The 19,771-nt window shown below is 42.0% G+C and overlaps 1 protein-coding gene across 1 annotated transcript in view; it reads left to right on the top strand.

The window, feature by feature from the left end:
• LOC138971437 (uncharacterized) overlaps positions 1-19,559 on the top strand; it is a 55,351-nt gene extending 35,792 nt beyond the window's left edge. Inside the window, exons 2-3 of the mRNA XM_070344167.1 lie at positions 15,041-15,187; positions 17,283-19,559. Of these exons, the coding sequence (XP_070200268.1) occupies positions 15,041-15,187; positions 17,283-18,043 (908 nt within the window). The 3' untranslated portion in view covers positions 18,044-19,559. The remainder of the gene's footprint in view (positions 1-15,040; positions 15,188-17,282) is intronic.
• The last annotated feature ends 212 nt before the right edge of the window (positions 19,560-19,771 follow it).

Here is a 19,771-nt window from a genome sequence, read left to right as displayed (position 1 = left end):
TATGATATGTTTGGATTAAAAACACGCTCAGAAAGTTAAAACAAAGAGAGGTACAGAAAAGCGTGCTATCCTTCTTAGCGCAACTACTACCCCGCTCTTCTTGTCAATTTCACTGCCTTTGCCATGAGCGGTGGCCTGACGATGCTACGAGTAAAATGGCATTGCGTTTCATTCTGTGAGTTCGACAGCTACTTGACTAAATATTGTATTTTCGCCTTACGCGACTTGTTATATTTAGTCAAGTTTTGACTAAATATTTTAACATCGAGGGGGAATCGAAACGAGGGTCGTGGTGTATGTGCGTGTGTGTGTGCGTGTGTGTGTCTGTGTGTGTGTGTGTGTGTAGAGCGATTCAGACTAAACTACTGGACCGATCTTTATGAAATTTGACATGAGAGTTCCTGGGTATGAAATCCCCGAACGTTTTTTTCATTTTTTTGATAAATGTCTTTGATGACGTCACATCCGGCTTTTCGTGAAAGTTGAGGCGGCACTGTCACGCCCTCATTTTTCAACCAAATTGGTTGAAATTTTGGTCAAGTACTCTTCGACGAAGCCCGGGGTTCGGTATTGCATTTCAGCTTGGTGGCTTAAAAATTAATTAATGACTTTGGTCATTAAAAATCTGAAAATTGTAAAAAGAAATAAAAATTTATAAAACGATCCAAATTTACGTTTATCTTATTCTCCATCATTTGCTGATTCCAAAAACATATAAATATGTTATATTCGGATTAAAAACAAGCTCTGAAAATTAAATATATAAAAATTATTATCAAAATTTTTTTTTCGAAATCAATTTAAAAACACTTTCATCTTATTCCTTGTCGGTTCCTGATTCCAAAAATATATAGATATGATATGTTTGGATTAAAAACACGCTCAGAAAGTTAAAACAAAGAGAGGTACAGAAAAGCGTGCAATCCTTCTCAGCGCAACGAATACCCCGCTCTTCTTGTCAATTCCACGTGCACTGCCTTTGCCACGGGCGGTGGAGTGACGATGCTACGAGTATACGGTCTTGCTGCGTTGCGTTCAGTTTCATTCTGTGAGTTCGACAGCTACTTGACTAAATATTGTATTTTCGCCTTACGCGACTTGTTTTATATTTAGTCAAGTTTTGACTAAATATTTTAACATCGAGGGGGAATCGAAACGAGGGTCGTGGTGTTTGTGCGTGCGTGCGTGCGTGTGTGTGTGTGTGTGTGTGTGTGTGTAGAGCGATTCAGACTAAACTACTGGACCGATCTTTATGAAATTTGACATGAGAGTTCCTGGGTATGAAATCCCCGAACGTTTTTTTCATTTTTTTGATAAATGTCTTTGATGACGTCATATCCGGCTTTTCGTGAAAGTTGAGGCGGCACTGTCACGCCCTCATTTTTCAACCAAATTGGTTGAAATTTTGGTCAAGTAATCTTCGACGAAGCCCGGGGTTCGGTATTGCATTTCAGCTTGGTGACTTAAAAACTAATTAATGACTTTGGTCATTAAAAATCGGAAAATTGTAAAAAAAAATAAAAATTTATAAAACGATCCAAATTTACATTGATCTTATTCTCCATCATTTGCTGATTCCAAAAACATATAAATATCTTATATTCGGATTAAAAACAAGCTCTGAAAATTAAATATATAAAAATTATTATCAAAATTAAATTGTCCAAATCAATTTGAAAACACTTTCATCTTATTCCTTGTCGGTTCCTGATTCCAAAAACATATAGATATGATATGTTTGGATTAAAAACACGCTCAGAAAGTTAGAACAAAGAGAGGTACAGAAAAGCGTGCTATCCTTCTTAGCGCAACTACTACCCCGCTCTTCTTGTCAATTTCACTGCCTTTACCATGAGCGGTGGCCTGACGATGCTTCGAGTAAAATGGCATTGCGTTCAGTTTCATTCTGTGAGTTCGACAGCTACTTGACTAAATATTGTATTTTCGCCTTACGCGACTTGTTTATATTTAGTCAAGTTTTGACTAAATATTTTAACATCGAGGGGGAATCGAAACGAGGGTCGTGGTGTATGTGCGTGTGTGTGTGTGTGTGTGTGTGTGTGTGTGTGTCTGTGTGTGTGTGTAGAGTGATTCAGACTAAACTACTGGACCGATCTTTATGAAATTTGACATGAGAGTTCCTGGGTATGAAATCCCCGAACGGTTTTTTTTCATTTTTTTGATAAATGTCTTTTATGACGTCATATCCGGCTTTTCGTGAAAGTTGAGGCGGCACTGTCACGCCCTCATTTTTCAACCAAATTGGTTGAAATTTTGGTCAAGTAATTTTCGACGAAGCCCGGACTTCGGTATTGCATTTCAGCTTGGTGGCTTAAAAATTAATTGATGACTTTGGTCATTAAAAATCTGAAAATTGTAAAAAAAAATAAAAAATTTATAAAACGATCCAAATTTACGTTTATCTTATTCTCCATCATTTGCTGATTCCAAAAACATATAAATATGTTATATTCGGATTAAAAACAAGCTCTGAAAATTAAATATATAAAAATTATTATCAAAATTAAATTGTCCAAATCAATTTAAAAACACTTTCATCTTATTCCTTGTCGGTTCCTGATTCCAAAAACATATAGATATGATATGTTTGGATTAAAAACACGCTCAGAAAGTTAAAACAAAGAGAGGTACAGAAAAGCGTGCTATCCTTCTTAGCGCAACTACTACCCCGCTCTTCTTGTCAATTTCACTGCCTTTGCCATGAGCGGTGGACTGACGATGCTACGAGTATACGGTCTTGCTGAAAAATGGCATTGCGTTCAGTTTCATTCTGTGAGTTCGACAGCTACTTGACTAAATATTGTATTTTCGCCTTACGCGACTTGTTTTAATATGTTAAAGCCCTTTTAGCGTTATTACTGAAACATTTGATGTCGGAGTGCCTTTTTGTGTCTCTTCTTTATTTCATTTTAGTTTCTTGCTTTTTCCTCCTCTTTTTTACCTGTCCTAGTTTTGTTATTTTTTTTTTCTTCCTTTCTTTATTTCTTTCGTTCCTTCTTCTTTTTATATTTAGTCAAGTTTTGACTAAATATTTTAACATCGAGGGGGAATCGAAACGAGTGTCGTTGTGTATGTGCGTGTGTGCGTGTGTGTGTCTGTGTGTGTGTGTAGAGCGATTCAGACTAAACTACTGGACCGATCTTTATGAAATTTGACATAAGAGTTCCTGGGTATGAAATCCCCGAACGTTTTTTTCATTTTTTGATAAATGTCTTTGATGACGTCATATCCGGCTTTTCGTGAAAGTTGAGACGGCACTGTCACGCCCTCATTTTTCAACCAAATTGGTTGAAATTTTGGTCAAGTAATCTTCGACGAAGCCCGGACTTCGGTATTGCATTTCATCTTGGTGGCTTAAAAATTAATTGATGACTTTGGTCATTAAAAATCTGAAAATTGTAAAAAAAAATAAAAATTTATAAAACGATCCAAATTTACGTTTATCTTATTCTCCATCATTTGCTGATTCCAAAAACATATAAATATGTTATATTCGGATTAAAAACAAGCTCTGAAAATTAAATATATAAAAATTATTATCAAAATTAAATTGTCCAAATCAATTTAAAAACACTTTCATCTTATTCCTTGTCGGTTCCTGATTCCAAAAACATATAGATATGATATGTTTGGATTAAAAACACGCTCAGAAAGTTAAAACAAAGAGAGGTACAGAAAAGCGTGCTATCCTTCTTAGCGCAACTGCTACCCCGCTCTTCTTGTCAATTTCACTGCCTTTGCCATGAGCGGTGGACTGACGATGCTACGAGTATACGGTCTTGCTGAAAAATGGCATTGCGTTCAGTTTCATTCTGTGAGTTCGACAGCTACTTGACTAAATATTGTATTTTCGCCTTACGCGACTTGTTTGTTTCTTTTGTTTTCTTCTTCGTCTAATTGTAGTAACCCCTGCATGATCTCTTCAACTGTTCATGGTTTTTTTGCATGCCTGGTGCAATTTGTGTGACAACATGGTTGGTAAATGTCCTCTGGCCCCATTATGGCTTGTTAAGGCCTCTCTCGACCGTCGTTAAACGAGCTAGAAGATAACAACAGTGTTGTTTATAGCGCTGTTGTCTTGGCGACGGATTTTAAACACTGGCATTGCGAGCTCAGCGTCAAACTGCCGCGGGTAAACTCAACTTCTGTGCCACCTCTTTTCCATTTCAAGATGATGATGGATGATTGATGATGATGATGATGATGATGATGATGATGAGGAGGAGGAGGAGGAGGAGGAGGAGGAGGACGACGATGATGATGATGATGATGATGATGATGATGATGATGATGCTGATGCTGATGATGACGGTGATGATGACGATGCCGGTGATGATGACGACGACAACGACAATGATGACGACGACAATGATGACGAATAACAGTTCCATATGTAGAATAGAAGATGTTTAACAACGCATTTTAAACAAAGCCAACCCGTTCAGTCGTTCCTATTCACCAAACGTACAAGCGGTATTGATGTTAGTCTTCTTCTTCTTCTTGGTGTTCGCATTTCTTCCTTCTTGTCATCATTTGCGTAAGCGCGTGTACCCGTGGTTTGTTAAAATGCGCCGTGCGGCCCGGGTCCTCCGTCTTCAGCATTCGAGGTTTTCTGTCGGGGTTACCTCACCCTTAGGCAAAAAAAAAAGGGCTGTTTACGGTATCCCGACCGACCCTATTTTTTCGCGCGACCCTAGACTTTTTTGGGGGCATTTGGAGGGGGGGGGGGGGAGTCTTTGTTTTTTGGCAAAATAACTTTTAAAAAAAAAATCCCGACCTACCGACCCTATTTTTTTGTGCCTATGTTACCGTAAACAGACTTTTTTTTTGGCCTTAGCTCATGGCCCGTACGTCCTACCCTGAGAGCACAGGGGGAAGGATTTGCCGGGATCCCGGCCACCCGGAGCTAGGGTTTTAATGTGCCCTTAATCGCATTAGATGAGTTCCGGCAATGGACGATGGAGCATTTCAAAGAGGGTGGCAGTGCCGTCTGCTACCCCACTTCGCCCTGGTAGGAAACACCGCCAGTTTGGTCCGCGGCCGCAAGCGGCTGATCTCCATATCTGAAGACCGTTCCCCTATCCCCCACCCGGGGACGCGCTGGGTTGATGTTAGTGAGAACTTCCTCCCAGGCCCCTCATAAATATGTGCCGCAGCAGATCCGTCTGTATCAAGGTATCAAGGTGCATGATCGTTTTACCGGAAGGAAAGATCTCTCAGATATTCAGCAGAAAATGTACGTAGCCACTTAATGTTCAAAATAAAAATGCATCAACAACGTGTTGTGCGCATGCGTGTACTGCCTCTAGCTCACTTCCATCGCTTTTGTTTTATAGTCTTGGTCAAGGCGCTGGTAACGTCACGCGTGAACTCTCGCGAGAATTGGCGAGATAATTTGTGGCTGTTCGGGATTAGATAGGGTAAGTCTGCTGAGATTGACTGCCGCCGGAAGTGTGCCTTTGGGGCCGAGACGCCGGAAGTGTGCCTTTGGGGCCGAGATGGTATGAGGGTCGAGGCTGCTCTGAGGTGTCTTCAGTTATTATCGTTTTGTTCCTGGTTGCGCAGAGTTTTCTTTTTGTTTGTGCAATGAAGCAATCGAATCAACGGATTTTCTGCAGAAAAGTAGATTTCCCCTCAATCGTCGATCTATCTGTCTGCCTCTGTTATTTTCTGTCTCAGTCTATGCTGTCTGTCTGTCTGTGTGCCAGTCTGCCCATCTCTGTCATTGTCTTTCACATCTACGCCTGTCTGTCTGTCTGTCTGTCTGTCTGTCATCATAGTGTCTGTCTGTATGTGCGGCTGTCTGTGTGTCTGTATCTGTGTCTCTCGATCTGTCTGTCTGTGTGGCTGTCTGTGTGGCTGTCTGTATGTCTGTGTGTGCTAACCGCCCGCCCGTTCGTCCGTCCGTCTGTAAGTCCGTCCGCCCGTTTATCTGTTGCCTTGGCTCTCCTTGATCTTAAAGAAAAATGTCATCAATATTTGTCAAGGGTTAGACTCCAGCAATGTGTTAACGGAAAGAGCCGAAGTGATTTTTTTTAATAAAGATGGAGAAAAAATCCATTATGTAAAAACCAAAGTAGCTCACCTGTTAATATTGCACGGAGAACGTAAAACAACAATCGTTCATTGCATGTATCAGCGTGTGCTGGGGGAAATGTATCATTGGTAATAACACAGGCTTCAAAATCCTCGGATACCAGTAAAATACACGTATGTTTATGAAAGAAATGACAACACAAGGTTTGTACCTAACTATGTTGTCTGTCAATCTCTGTCTATCTCTCTGTCTGTCTGTCTGTCTGTCTGTCTGTCTGTCTAGGTCTGTCTGTCTGTCTGTCTGTCTGTCTGTCTCTCTCTCTCTCTCTCTCTCTCTCTCTCTCTCTCTCTCTCTCTCTCTCTCTCTCTCTCTCTCTCTCGTTTTCTGGGTGATTGGAATGTGCAAGATTCAGTGAAAAAGCGCTGACACCACCATACGAGCTCACAAGTTGTTATTTCTAAAGAGGAAGACGCTTTTAAAATCGCGGGGAAGACACAGACAAAGAGCGAGCGATCGAACGAACAAGAGAGAGTGAGAAAGCAGGAGAGAAAGAAAGAGAGAAGAGAGAGGCAGAGAGACAGACAGAGATATAATATACAGACAGGCAGACAGACTGAGAGAAAAAAAGAGAGAGGAAGAGACAGCGACAGAGACAAAGAAATAAAAACAGATTAAGTTGAAAGTACATCAAGAAATTGTCACATCAGAGAGAACTATAAACACGCTGTCTCCTACTGATTTACACGACCCCTTGCATCTTGTATCATAACTTCAGACTTCTAACCAAGGAAAAGGATTTAGCGATTTCAAGAACTTTTCACACATTGCAATCTTTGTGTTCGGCCATTGTGATTTGCTCCCGGGAGATTTTTTTCTCTGGTAGGAAATGTCTCAATTTAATCCAATCGATTAAAATTAGTGTTATGCTGTTGTCTTTAAATCTGTTAGCGGATGTTGTTGTTGTTGTTGTTGTTGTTGTTGTTGTTGTTGTTGTTGTTGTTGTTGTTGTTGGAAGTGGCGTTGTTGTTCGTGTTGTCGTTGTTCGTATGTTGTGTTTGGCTGGATGTTCGGAAAGAGAGAGAGAGGGGGGGGGGGGAGAGACAGACAAACAGACAGACAAACACAAAGGCAGGCAGGCAGGCAGAGAGAAGAAGCACGTTAATAAAAAGAAAGAGACAGAAAGAAATAGAACAAAAACAAAGCACAGCGAAGTAGATCAATACCATGTTTAACACCAGAGAGAGAAAATTGGGGTCACGATGATAACCATGTGTGTCTGACAAACAGTCAAATGCCTCTCTCAGCTCTTGGGGCAAAGTTTGCACGTGCAAACTGAAGATGCTCAAAAACGTAAGCAAGAAGCGGTCAAGAGAAATATGCGATTTTTACTTGTCAGTTATATTAATGTCATGCACGCTTTGGGCACAAAACGTTAACAAAAAGCCACTGAGCGTCGATTAATCAAATCAGCAAAAACAAAACGAACAAAAAAATAACCATTTCATTAATCAAACATTTAGATATATTATTGTGTTCAAGAACAATCATTCAATCTATCAATCAATCAATCAGTAAATCAATCATTCAATCCATCCATCCATATATCCACCCATGTATCAATCTATCAATCAATCCATCCATTAATCTATGCACATCCATCAGCCCAGCCACTATTCCATCCATCCATTCATCATTATCTACCTCACTAATTCTGCCTTACAAACTTTACAAATCGTGCTCCGCTTTTTGAATCTTCTTCGTGTCATCGTTTGTTTAATTCTTCAGCACTCAAGTTTTCACCCTCATCAAAAGTTTAAGTATCAAACCCTCGAGAGCAGTTTCTATGTGTTTCGGAAACCGTTTCTGACTGTGTCTAATGCAGCTCCCTCAGGGGAGGCAACTCAGTAAACCAAATAGATGGCTGGCATGCGTGCATCCAAAGCTTTTACCCCACTTGAAATAAATGTCTTGAAATCTAACGTGCAGATGAAAAAGAGGTGCTAAAAGAAGGCGTTGAAAGGGCTAAGAGTATAAAACGAGAGGAAAACAACTCAGTGGGAGGGGGGGGGGGGGTAGAGAGTGGGGGAGAGTGAGAGACAGAAGGAGACCGAGAGAGAGAGAAAAGAGGGAGAGATAGAGATCGAGACCGAAAGACAGAGAGAGTCAGAGAGACAAACAGAAAGACAGAGACAGACTGAGAGAGAGAGAGAGAGAGAGAGAGAGAGAGAGAGAGAGAGAGAGAGAGAGAGAGAGAGAGAGAGAGAGAGAGATCAATCAAATCAAATAAAATCAAATGTTATTTTACGAGGGTTGTGGCATAAGCAATATAAACGAGCTTCTTTTCAACCAGCCCTCGCCCTTGAGAGAGAGAGAGAGAGAGAGAGAGAGAGAGAGAGAGAGAGAGAGAGAGAGAGAGAGAGAGAGAGAGAGAGAGAGAGAGAAAGAGAGAGAGAGAAAAAGAGAGAGAGAAAGAGAGAGAGAGAAGGGTGAGAGAGAAAGAGACAGACAGAAAGACAGACAGACAGATAGATAGACAGACAGACAGACAGACAGACAGACAGACAGACAGACAGACAGACAGACAGACAAACCAACAACAAACAAAAACAACGATACATTGGCACACAGACACACAGACACGCTGAGAGAAACAGAAAGACAAAGCATCTTCCCAAATCGTGAATAAACGCTCTGTACATCGGTTGACCTGAATACTACAAACACTCACCGCTTCCATCCACACCCCTCTACCCTCAATTCCACACCACTCTCGACTTTATATCCATTTCTGTTTCTAAACCCTCTTTTAAAAAGGGCCTTCAAAAATCTACTTCTCTTGAGCAATAATTAAGCAACAAATAGATGACAGCTAGATGCCCTCATCTACCCACACTCGGAACAGAACTTAAGACATTTTGAACACACTTCTGTGACAAGTTTTGAACACTTTGTGGCATAGTTCATAGTTCTACAAGCGAAAGTGGCGCACATAATTAACACATAGTGTTCAAAAGAACACTTGTAAAAACTATGTGTTTGTTACGTGAACACTAGTGGACAATATGTGTGTTACTTTTACCAGCAGAACGATGTACACTGTCAAAAAGAGTTTAAAGACTTGTCACAGACATGTGTTCAAAATTTGTTCAGTTCTTTTTTAGAGTGTGGGTAGATGAAGGCATCTTGCTGTCAGTCATCTGTTTGTTGCTTCATTGGTATGTGTGTTGGCCCTTTTTAAAAGAGGGTTTAGAAACAGAGATGACTATAAAGTCCACAGTGCGTCAATAGTTGCATCTTCACATCCCAAGTTCCCCATGATGACTCTCCCTTCCTGTTCCCTAAGCCCCCACTTTTTTCTACCCCCCCTTCCCCCCCCCCCCCCGGTCATTGTCAGGCCCGTAAAAACAGACCTAAAAATACCATAGATCTTCACATCCCCTGTCTGCCTACGCCCCTACTTCGTGGACCATCCTCCCTTTCCCCACCGCCCTCCCTCCTCCCCACCCCCCACCCCACCACATTTTTCTACCCCTAGTCATTGTCGGACCCATAACAACAGTCCTGAAAATACCATACATCCTGTCTCTTTTCACCCCTCCTTCCTTGACCCTCTTCCCTCTCTCCTCCCCCCCCCCCCCCCCCCCCCCAACCCCACCGCCACGTTTTTCTACCCCCAGTCATTGTCGGACCCATAACAACAGACCTAAAGATACCATACATCGACGCAGACGAACAAAGGAGAAAATTACGTACAGGCATCTAAAAGTCAGATTACTAACGCTGGGACTCACGTGCAATTTCTTTGACTGTGCGAGGGAAGGAGACGTCGTTTACTGTCATTATTCCTACCGCCCAAATCAAATCTGGCCGACCTGATTCAGTCAGAAGCTTTTTACCAGTCGTGATTCGGTAGTCAAACCGAGTCACCTTTTGTGGCCAGACTTTGCGACTAAGAGAGTCAGAGAGACTGAAGACGAAAATGCAATTCAGTGCAGTTTTTCAAGCACGCTTCTGAAGGGCTATGACGTGGGCTCGGTTCCCAGGCGACGCAACGGTTGTTTTGCTAAAGAGTTGCCATCTGAGAGATTTCTGTTTATCCCTGTCTGTGTATGGTTGAAACGACCTTATTTTCCCTGCAAGTAATTTGTCTCTTTTTTGAGTTCAGAGATTACTTGGTCTTCGGGAGAGATTTAGAGCGTCGCGTAAATCCGTCTTCGAGGTTGTTTCCAACAAGGATATGGGAGTTTTTACTTTCATAACTTCTTTGTAATGAAATCTGTAAGTCACGAGAATGGTTCATTGAATGTATGCTCACAACACTGACAACGTTTGATATCGCCATCTTCAGCTTTTTCCTAACAAATAAATGTTTTCGAGGAGGTGTTATTTATAATTCGCGTCCGCATCTTCACCGTCAGTCCTTTGTCTTGGCATACTTCTGTTGTCCTTATTTTTCTTCCTTTAATGCTTTCAATACCTTCGACGTGTCTGTAAAGATTATAACGATAAGCTCCCCCCCCCCCCCCCCCCCCTAACAAAAAAGTTAGTTTTTGATGACAAGGACAAATCAATTAGGGTCGGTAACTTACTTGCATGTTTAGCTGTGTGTTTTTACATTTAGTCAAGTTTTGACTAAATGTTTTAACATCGAGGGGGAATCGAAACGAGGGTCGTGGTGTATGTGCGTGTGTGTGTGTGTGTGTGTGTGTGTGTGTCTGTGTGTCTGTGTGTGTGTGTGTGTGTGTAGAGCGATTCAGACTAAACTACTGGACCGATCTTTATGAAATTTGACATGAGAGTTCCTGGGTATGAAATCCCCGAACGTTTTTTTCATTTTTTTGATAAATGTCTTTGATGACGTCATATCCGGCTTTTCGTGAAAGTTGAGGCGGCACTGTCACGCCCTCATTTTTCAACCAAATTGGTTGAAATTTTGGTCAAGTAATCTTCGACGAAGCCCGGACTTCGGTATTGCATTTCAGCTTGGTGGCTTAAAAATTAATTAATGACTTTGGTCATTAAAAATCTGAAAATTGTAAAAAAAAATAAAAATTTATAAAACGATCCAAATTTACGTTTATCTTATTCTCCATCATTTGCTGATTCCAAAAACATATAAATATGTTATATTCGGATTAAAAACAAGCTCTGAAAAATAAATATATAAAACTTATTATCAAAATTAAATTGTCGAAATCAATTTAAAAACACTTTCATCTTATTCCTTGTCGGTTCCTCATTCCAAAAAACATATAGATATGATATGTTTGGATTAAAAACACGCTCAGAAAGTTAAAACAAAGAGAGGTACAGAAAAGCGTGCTATCCTTCTTAGCGCAACTACTACCCCGCTCTTCTTGTCAATTTCACTGCCTTTGCCATGAGCGGTGGACTGACGATGCTACGAGTATACGGTCTTGCTGAAAAATGGCATTGCGTTCAGTTTCATTCTGTGAGTTCGACAGCTACTTGACTAAATATTGTATTTTCGCCTTACGCGACTTGTTACATTTAGTCAGGTTTTGACTAAATGTTTTAACATAGAGGGGGAATCAAGACGAGGGTCGTGGTGAGTGTGAGTATGTGTGTGTGTGTGTGTATGTGTGTGTGTTTGTGTGTGTGTGTGTGTGTGTGTGTGTGTGTGTGTGTGTGTGTGTCTGTGTCTGTCTGTGCGTGTGTGTGTGTAGAGCGATTCAGACTAAACTACTGGACCGATCTTTATGAAATTTGACATGAGAGTTCCTGGGAATGATATCCCCGGACTTTTGTTCCCATTTTTTCAATAAATACCTTTGATGACGTCATATCCGGCTTTTTGTAAAAGTTGAGGCGGCACTGTCACACCCTCATTTTTCAATCAAATTGATTGACATTTTGGCAAAGCAATCTTCGACGAAGGCCGGACTTTGGTATTGCATTTCAGCTTGGTGGCTTAAAAACTAATTAATTAGTTTGGTCATTAAAAATCGGAAACTTGTAATTAAAATAATTTTTTTATTAAACGATCTAAAAATAATTTCATCTAATTTTTCGTCATTTTCTGATTCCAAAAACATATACATATGTTTTATTTGGATTACAAACAAGCTCTGAAAATTAAAAATATAAAAATTATGATTAAAATTAATTTTCCGAAATCGGTTTAAAAACAATTTCATCTTATTCCTTGTCGGTCCCTGATTCCAAAAACATATAGATATGATGTTTGGATTAAAAACAAACTCAGTAAGCTAAAAAGAATAGACATACAGAAAAGCGTGTTATCCTGCTCAGCGCGACCACTACCGCACTATTCTGCATGGCTTGTCAAGTTCACTGCCTTTGCCACGAGCGGTGGACTGACGAAACTACGAGTATGTGGTCTTGGTGAAAAATGCAGTGCGTTCAGTTTCATTCTGTGAGTTCGACAGCTTGACTAAATGTGACCCTCCACCACGGAATGAGTCGCATGTCATCTTTGCATGATTTTCATATTTTCCTAAAGAGTTTTTAATGGTGGTGAAAACCGTTTAAGAAAAGAGCAAAAACTGTTTGAGTTATAAGCCTATGACTAAGGTGACCTGTAACCAATCAATCAATCAATCAATGACGCTTATATCGCGCATATTCCGTGGGTACAGTTCTAGGCGCTCTGCAGTGATGCCGTGTGAGATGAAATTTTATACGGCCAGTAATTGCAGCCATTTCGGCGCATATTTACCTTTCACGGCCTATTATTCCAAGTCACACGGGTATAGGTAGACAATTATTAACTGTGCCTAAGCAATTTTGCCAGGAAAGACCCTTTTGTCAATCGTGGGATCTTTAACGTGCACACCCAATGTAGTGTACACGGGGGGGGGAGTTCGGACACCGAAGAGAGTCTGCACACAAAGTTGACTCTGAAATAAATTTCCGCCGAACCTGGGATCGAACTCACGCTGACAGCGGCCAACTGAATACAAATCCAGCGCGCTACCAACTGAGCTATATCCAGACACCCCCGGACTTATGTTCAGCCTAGCGCAGAACCGCGCGAGGTGACATACGACTCATTCCGTGGTGGAGGGTCACACATGTTGTTATTTCGCCTTACGCGACTTGTTTAGTTGTTGTTGTTGCTTGGATAAAATTCTTCTATTTTTCTCGCATGTGGCTTTTTATTGACCGTAAATTGTGCGACTTGTGTCCCCTGGATGTCATAGCAGAGCACTTTCTTTCCTCTCTGTCTCTGTCTCTCTGTCACTCTCTCTCTCTCTCTGTCTCTCTCTCTCTCTTGGTATGTATATGTATGTAATACATGCTTTTGTTTTGTTTTGTGTTTTTACAAAAGATGCATGGCATAATGGTATTGCCAATTTATTTCGGCTGTATATTATCGTTGTCCGCTTAATGTATACATATTATCTGTCTGATTTCTTATCTGATTGTGTTAAACCTGTTTTTCTTTTCTTTTTGTTTGTATGTATGGAAGGGTATATTGCCAATTTATTTTGGTTGTATAGTATTGTTGTATTTGTCCGCTCAATTTGTATACATATATTAACTGTCTGATTTGTTACCTTTTTTTATCTTTGTTTCTAAGCCCTCTGGGCCCATAACAATAAAATACTTGACTTGACTTGACTTGACTCTCTCTCTCTCTCTCTTTCTCTCCCTCTCTCTCTCTTGCTCTCTCTCTCTCTCTCTCTCTCTCTCTCTCTCTCTCTCTCTCTCTCTCTCTCTCTCTCTCTCTCTCTCTCTCTCTCTCTCTCTCTTCAAAGAAGAAATTGGGCAACTTCTCAAAAACTTGCATGACTATGTGCGTCTTATACGAACATACCTCGAGACTGGAGAAACGCTGTAGGCCCCTATATGTCTCTGCGTTGTGTCGGCTAAAACGCAGCAACGCGGTTATCCGGCAACGCGATCGATTACATTGACATTGGTCTCAGACTAAAGACACTTTCGACTTAGATGTGGCCAAGTAGATAGTAATTCCGAGTTTGGTTTTCCACCCGTTTTTGTACAGTACATCCATCGTGCGTGATATTATGTAATGCCCCCATTGCAAGGGGTCGATGGCCTGTAGCAATTAAACTATCGTATTCGTAAACTTTCGTATTCTCTCTCTCTCTCTCTCTCTCTCTCTCTCTCTCTCTCTCTCTCTCTCTCTCTCTCTCTCTCTCTCTCTCTCTCTCTCTCTCTCTCTCTCTCTCTCTCTCTCTCTCTCTCTCTCTCTCTCTCATTTTCTCTCTCTCTCCATGTACGGCGAAAGATTGAATGAATGGATGAATGAATGAATGAATGAAATATACAACATGCCATAACACCTGGCATTCTACGTGTGTTGCAGGCTGTGCAATCGTGTGCTACATGTGCGGCGAAAGATTGATGGAATGAATGAATGAAAGAAAGAATGAATGAATGTAGATTATAAATGAATGAAATATACAACATGCAATAAAACCTGGCGTTCTACGTGTGTTGCAGGCTGTACGTGCCATCATGTGCTACATGTGCGGTGAAAGAATGAATGAATGCATAAATGAATGAAATATACAACATGCGATAACACCTGGCGTTCTACGTGTGTTGCAGGCTGTACGTGCCATCATGTGCTACATGTGCGGTGAAAGAATGAATGAATGCATTTAAGAGAATGAAATATACAACATGCGATAACACCTGGCGTTCTACGTGTGTTGCAGGCTGTACGTGCCATCATCAATCAATCAAATCAATACATGCTACACCTGGCATTCTACGTGTGTTGCAGGCTGTGCAATCGTGTGCTACATGTGCGGCGAAAGATTGATGGAATGAATGAATGAAAGAAAGAATGAATGAATGTATTATAAATGAATGAAATATACAACATGCAATAAAACCTGGCGTTCTACCTGTGTTGCAGGCTGTACGTGCCATCATGTGCTACATGTGCGGCGAAAGAATGAATGAATGCATTTAAATGAATGAAATATACAACATGCGATAACACCTGGCGTTCTACGTGTGTTGCAGGCTGTGCCATGATGTGCTACATTTGCGACAACAGCAAGACGTCAGCGTGCGGAGAGAATTTCAAGGCCTACCAGTTTGATGCCATCCAGTGCGACGAGAACAATGGACGTAACAAATGTGGCAAGCAGGAACAAGACCCGAACGAAGGTACACTGGAATGCTCGATCCATACAGGCAATGGACGGGCGCTGTGGCCGGGTGGTAAGACGTCGGCCTCTTAATCGGAAGGTCGTGAGTTCGAATCCCGGCCGCGGCCGCCTGGTGGGTTCAGGGTGGAGATTTTTCCGATCTCCCAGGTCAACTTATGTGCAGACCTGCTAGTGCCTTATCCCCCTTCGTGTGTACACGCAAGCACAAGACCAAGAACGCACGGACAAGATCATGTAATCCATGTCAGAGCTCGGTGGGTCATAGAAACACGAAAATACCCAGCATGCTTCCCCCGAAATCGGCGTATGCTGCCTGAATGGCGGGGCAAAAACGGTCATACACGTAAAAATTCACTCATGCAAAGACATGAGTGGACGTGGGAGTTTCAGCCCATGAACGAAGAAGAAGAAGAAGAAGAAGACATACAGGCAATAGACGAAATCCGGAAAATACAAAGACGGAGTTTTCCCGTTTTACATGCCCCTACGTCAGGGCGTAAAACTCTAAATTTCTCAGCTGTCTATGTAGTATGCCGGAGAACCCTTAGTTATTGGCTTCATCCTACTTGCCATTACTTTGGCCGCACCAGTTTATAAAATGTCTAGCATGTTCGTTCGCTGACTTTGATTCGACTAAAACTAAAATAGCCAAGTCATCTAAGGCCAAAAAAAATAGGTGTGGTTACGGTAACATAGCCAAAACAAATAGGGTAGGAAGGTAGGCAATCACTTTTTTTTTTAAACTTTTTTTTCTAATGTGTACAAATTAAACCTACTTGACAGGGAAATAAGTGTGCGACTCGGGCGATTTCGCTTTCATTGCGTTTTCTGCACTCGTTTTGTTTTGTTTTTTGTTTTTTGTTGTTGTTGACAAATGTAATAAAAAGTTATAGGGTCGGCCTCTAAAAATAGGGTAGGTCGGGTTACCGTAACCACACCTATTTTTGTTTAGGCCTAATAGAAAATGTTCCAAAATAACTCTGTCGGGTTTGTAGGGGTTGAGAAAGAGTGAATACTATTGCTTTTACTGAGGCAACTTTCCCATATGCTACTTTTCCACGTGTGGAGACACACACCTTCGCTATTGACTAGCCCATAATATCACGTGGGGATGTTTGCCTCAATAAAAGCAAGAGTATTCACTCTTTAGTAACCCATACAAACCTGAACATCTTTTATGGGTGACTTGGTTTGTTTGTTTGTTTGCTTAACGCCCAGCCGACCACGAAGGGCCATATCAGGGCGGTGCTGCTTTGACATATAACGTGCGCCACACACAAGATAAAAGTCGCAGCACAGGCTTCATGTCTCCCCCAGTCACATTATTCTGACACCGGACCAACCAGTCCTAGCACTAACCCCATAATGCCAGACGCCAGGCGGAGCAGCCACTAGATTGCCAATTTTAAAGTCTTAGGTATGACCCGGCCGGGGTTCGAACCCACGACCTCCCGATCACGGGGCGGACGCCTTACCACTAGGCCAACCGTGCCGGTGGTGACTTGGCTATTTCATTTCAAAGTTGTATCAAAGTCAGCGACCATGCTTGACATTTTAGAAACTGGTGCGGCTAAAGTAATGGCAAGTAGGAAGAAGCCATTAACTAAGGGTTCACGGGACTGTTTTCCCCAATCAGGCTATTTAATTTTTTTATTTTTTTACGGGGTAGGGGGTGCGGGGATGAAGAGGCTGAAGAAAACCAAATAAACTGCAAAGGTATTTGACAAACAGGCGGAAAAGCAAAGACTGTTGAAGTGTTCGCAGGTAAAGAGAGTCCTTTGTCGCTCCCAGGAATGAGATTTTGGTTTCTGGATTTTATCTGTAATGTCACACCACAATCCAAATGAGACGTGGATTTTCTGTCCTGGGAATAATATTCCGACTTCAGTTCGGGTACACTTTTCCTTGTATTTCGGGGGCAAATCAAACACAGCCAATGAGTCCCGTTTCTATGTTCAGTGCAAAACGAGAACCAGTAGCTGTTAGTGGTTGATTGTTTTCTTTCTGGTATTTCAGAAAAAGGCCTATCTTAATCCTTCATACAAATATCCACCAATGTGTAAGCATCCTCTACTCTTTCTCTGTGTGTGCAGATGGCTGGATCGGTATCATTCGGAGCTGCTACCCTATAGGGGCCTTGCCAGGCCTCAACGACAGCAACGGCTGCCACCGCTGGTTCAATCCCGACCTCAACTTCTCCGCCCTCTACTGCTTCTGCGACTTCAACTACTGCAACGCTGCGACGTCCACCACCATCGGCGGCGGTCCGACGACCGACCCCGTAACGCGCGTGCTTTATTTTCTTGCCCTGTTGCTCGCCCTCTTTCTTCCCTACTACTTCTCCGCATCCACCTGTGTGCTGGAGAGTGTTGATGTTACGCACTTGAGTCGGCGCACACTCACGCCTGCGGTTACCGCGAACTGTCGAGAAGCTCTTTCCAGAGGGAGAACCAGCAGAAAGAAGGGCTTTAAAGTACCAGAACCGAGTGGATCAAAGCGCCCGAGCACGCAAGTCGCTCGTGAATCGAATTCCAACCATCACGGAGAACCGCTGCCGATCAAATCAAGGAGCACTCTACTGCAGAATGGCGTGAACGACGCTCATCAAGCATTTCGTTTCGTGTCTGCCGTGAAAAGATTTCAAAGGGATGATGAAAGGTCGACCGAGGGCTGTTATCTTGTCAACACGGCTGCCTTCTGTCCTTTGGAGGAGCATGCAGTCTTCAAGGAGACATTTTTACGACTCAAAGACGAAATGCCCGTGGAGGAAACGGTCAGGGTGGTGACTGGAACCGGAAGTGCGCCTCGTTTGCATCCAGACATGCGTAGTAATGATTTCAGCTATACATGCTGATGCAGTCCTGGAAAGAAAAAAACCCGTCCTAAACCCAGAAACCTTTCGAGACGAAAACTTCAAATGCATAGCAAGTGAAGAGGGAATGGTTATTATCAAGTATTCAAAACCTAGAACATAATTAAACTCACAACAGACTGAAAGAAATAAAGGAGAGTTAATGGTTCCGTACCACTTAAGAAAAAAATCATCTGCGTCACAAGAATGATATCCCAGAGCACTGCTATTTGCACCTTGCATTGTGCCAATATGGTTCTACCATATAGTATTTTTATACTACCAGATGGTAGCAACAATAGACACCACACAATGTTGTTATTTTCCTTAGAAAGGTACGAATCAAGAGACTGGGTCTTCAATAAATACCACCAGGTCACTGGATTTGCACCACCGGTACTATAACAATAACCCGCAGGTACGATAAGCATGACCTTAATTAATATCGCGAACAGTACTGCACATACCACAAGGGATATTCTGCGCCATGGGTATGTCAGACGATTTCCTCATAGCCGTAGTAGGATCAATCACATCAGGGAACATAACCAATAAGTAGATAAGATAAGATCATTCTTTATTTAAGAGGGTGAGAGATCAATAGAAGACTTTTCTCTGACTTTCAACGGGCTTGTACTCAACAGCTAGGACATTTTCATTGTTAGCCTGTCTGGTGAGTCTGGAACATTCATAAAGAACAAGACCACAATCAAGGAGAACAAGATTCCAATTCCCGCAGACGGCGGTCACCACGCCAGTTTACAGACAAATATATATTTATGATAAACATTTTCCACAACAACGGAATATTGAAGATTTCATGACAAGACGCCCAAAGAGGGCGTTTTCTACATCAGCTTATAAACGTTGTGATAAGTAATGAGAAACAGACCACAATCACGGAGAACAAGATTTCAACACAAGACGCCCGCAAACGGCGGTCTCTACACCAGCATACATACAGTGATTTTCATAAAAAAATATTTTTCACAGCGACAGAATATTGAAGACTTCACGAAAGACACTTGAAGACGGCGGTTTCTATGCCACAGAATATGCATTGCTATACACAATAAAATGCTTTCAGAAGAACAGAATTGTGTTTAAAGGTTTCAAGACAGAACACCCATAGACGGCACATTCTACACCAGCCTATACACGTTGTAATAAGAAATACAAGATTTCAACAGCAACGGCATATTAAAGATTTCAAGACAAGACGCGCATTGTCGTATACAATGCCATGTTTTCACGACAGCGGAATTTTGAAGATTCCACGATAAGACCCCAAGTTGACGCGGCGTTCTGTATACCAACCTATAGAAAGTGTTATTCGTGATAGACATGCATTTTGCACAACAACGGAATATTGAAGATTTCAAGACAAGACACTCATAGACGGCACTTTTCACAACCTTGTGTAGACAATGATGTACACAATACCTGCCTAAATGGCGGGGTAAAAACGGTCACACACGTAAACACCCGCTCGTGCAAAAAACACAAGTGTACCAGGGCCGGACTACCGGGGGGGGGGGGGGGGGTTATGGGGGTTGCGCAACACCCCCCCTAGCCTAAACATGTACCTCACTTATTTAAAACATTTTTTATTATTGTTTATTTTATGCCGTTTCATGCAAGGAGCGACCATTTTCCTATCTCAGAATATGACCTACCCATCAGCTTCAGGGGGCCTTGCCCCCTGACCCCCACAAGGGGCTCTGCCCCTTG

This window comes from Littorina saxatilis, linkage group LG7 (assembly GCF_037325665.1).
Source record: "Littorina saxatilis isolate snail1 linkage group LG7, US_GU_Lsax_2.0, whole genome shotgun sequence".
NCBI classification, from domain to species: domain Eukaryota; kingdom Metazoa; phylum Mollusca; class Gastropoda; order Littorinimorpha; family Littorinidae; genus Littorina; species Littorina saxatilis.
The sequence above is the reverse complement of the archived record's forward strand: the minus strand, read 5'-3'. Positions and strand labels throughout refer to the sequence as shown.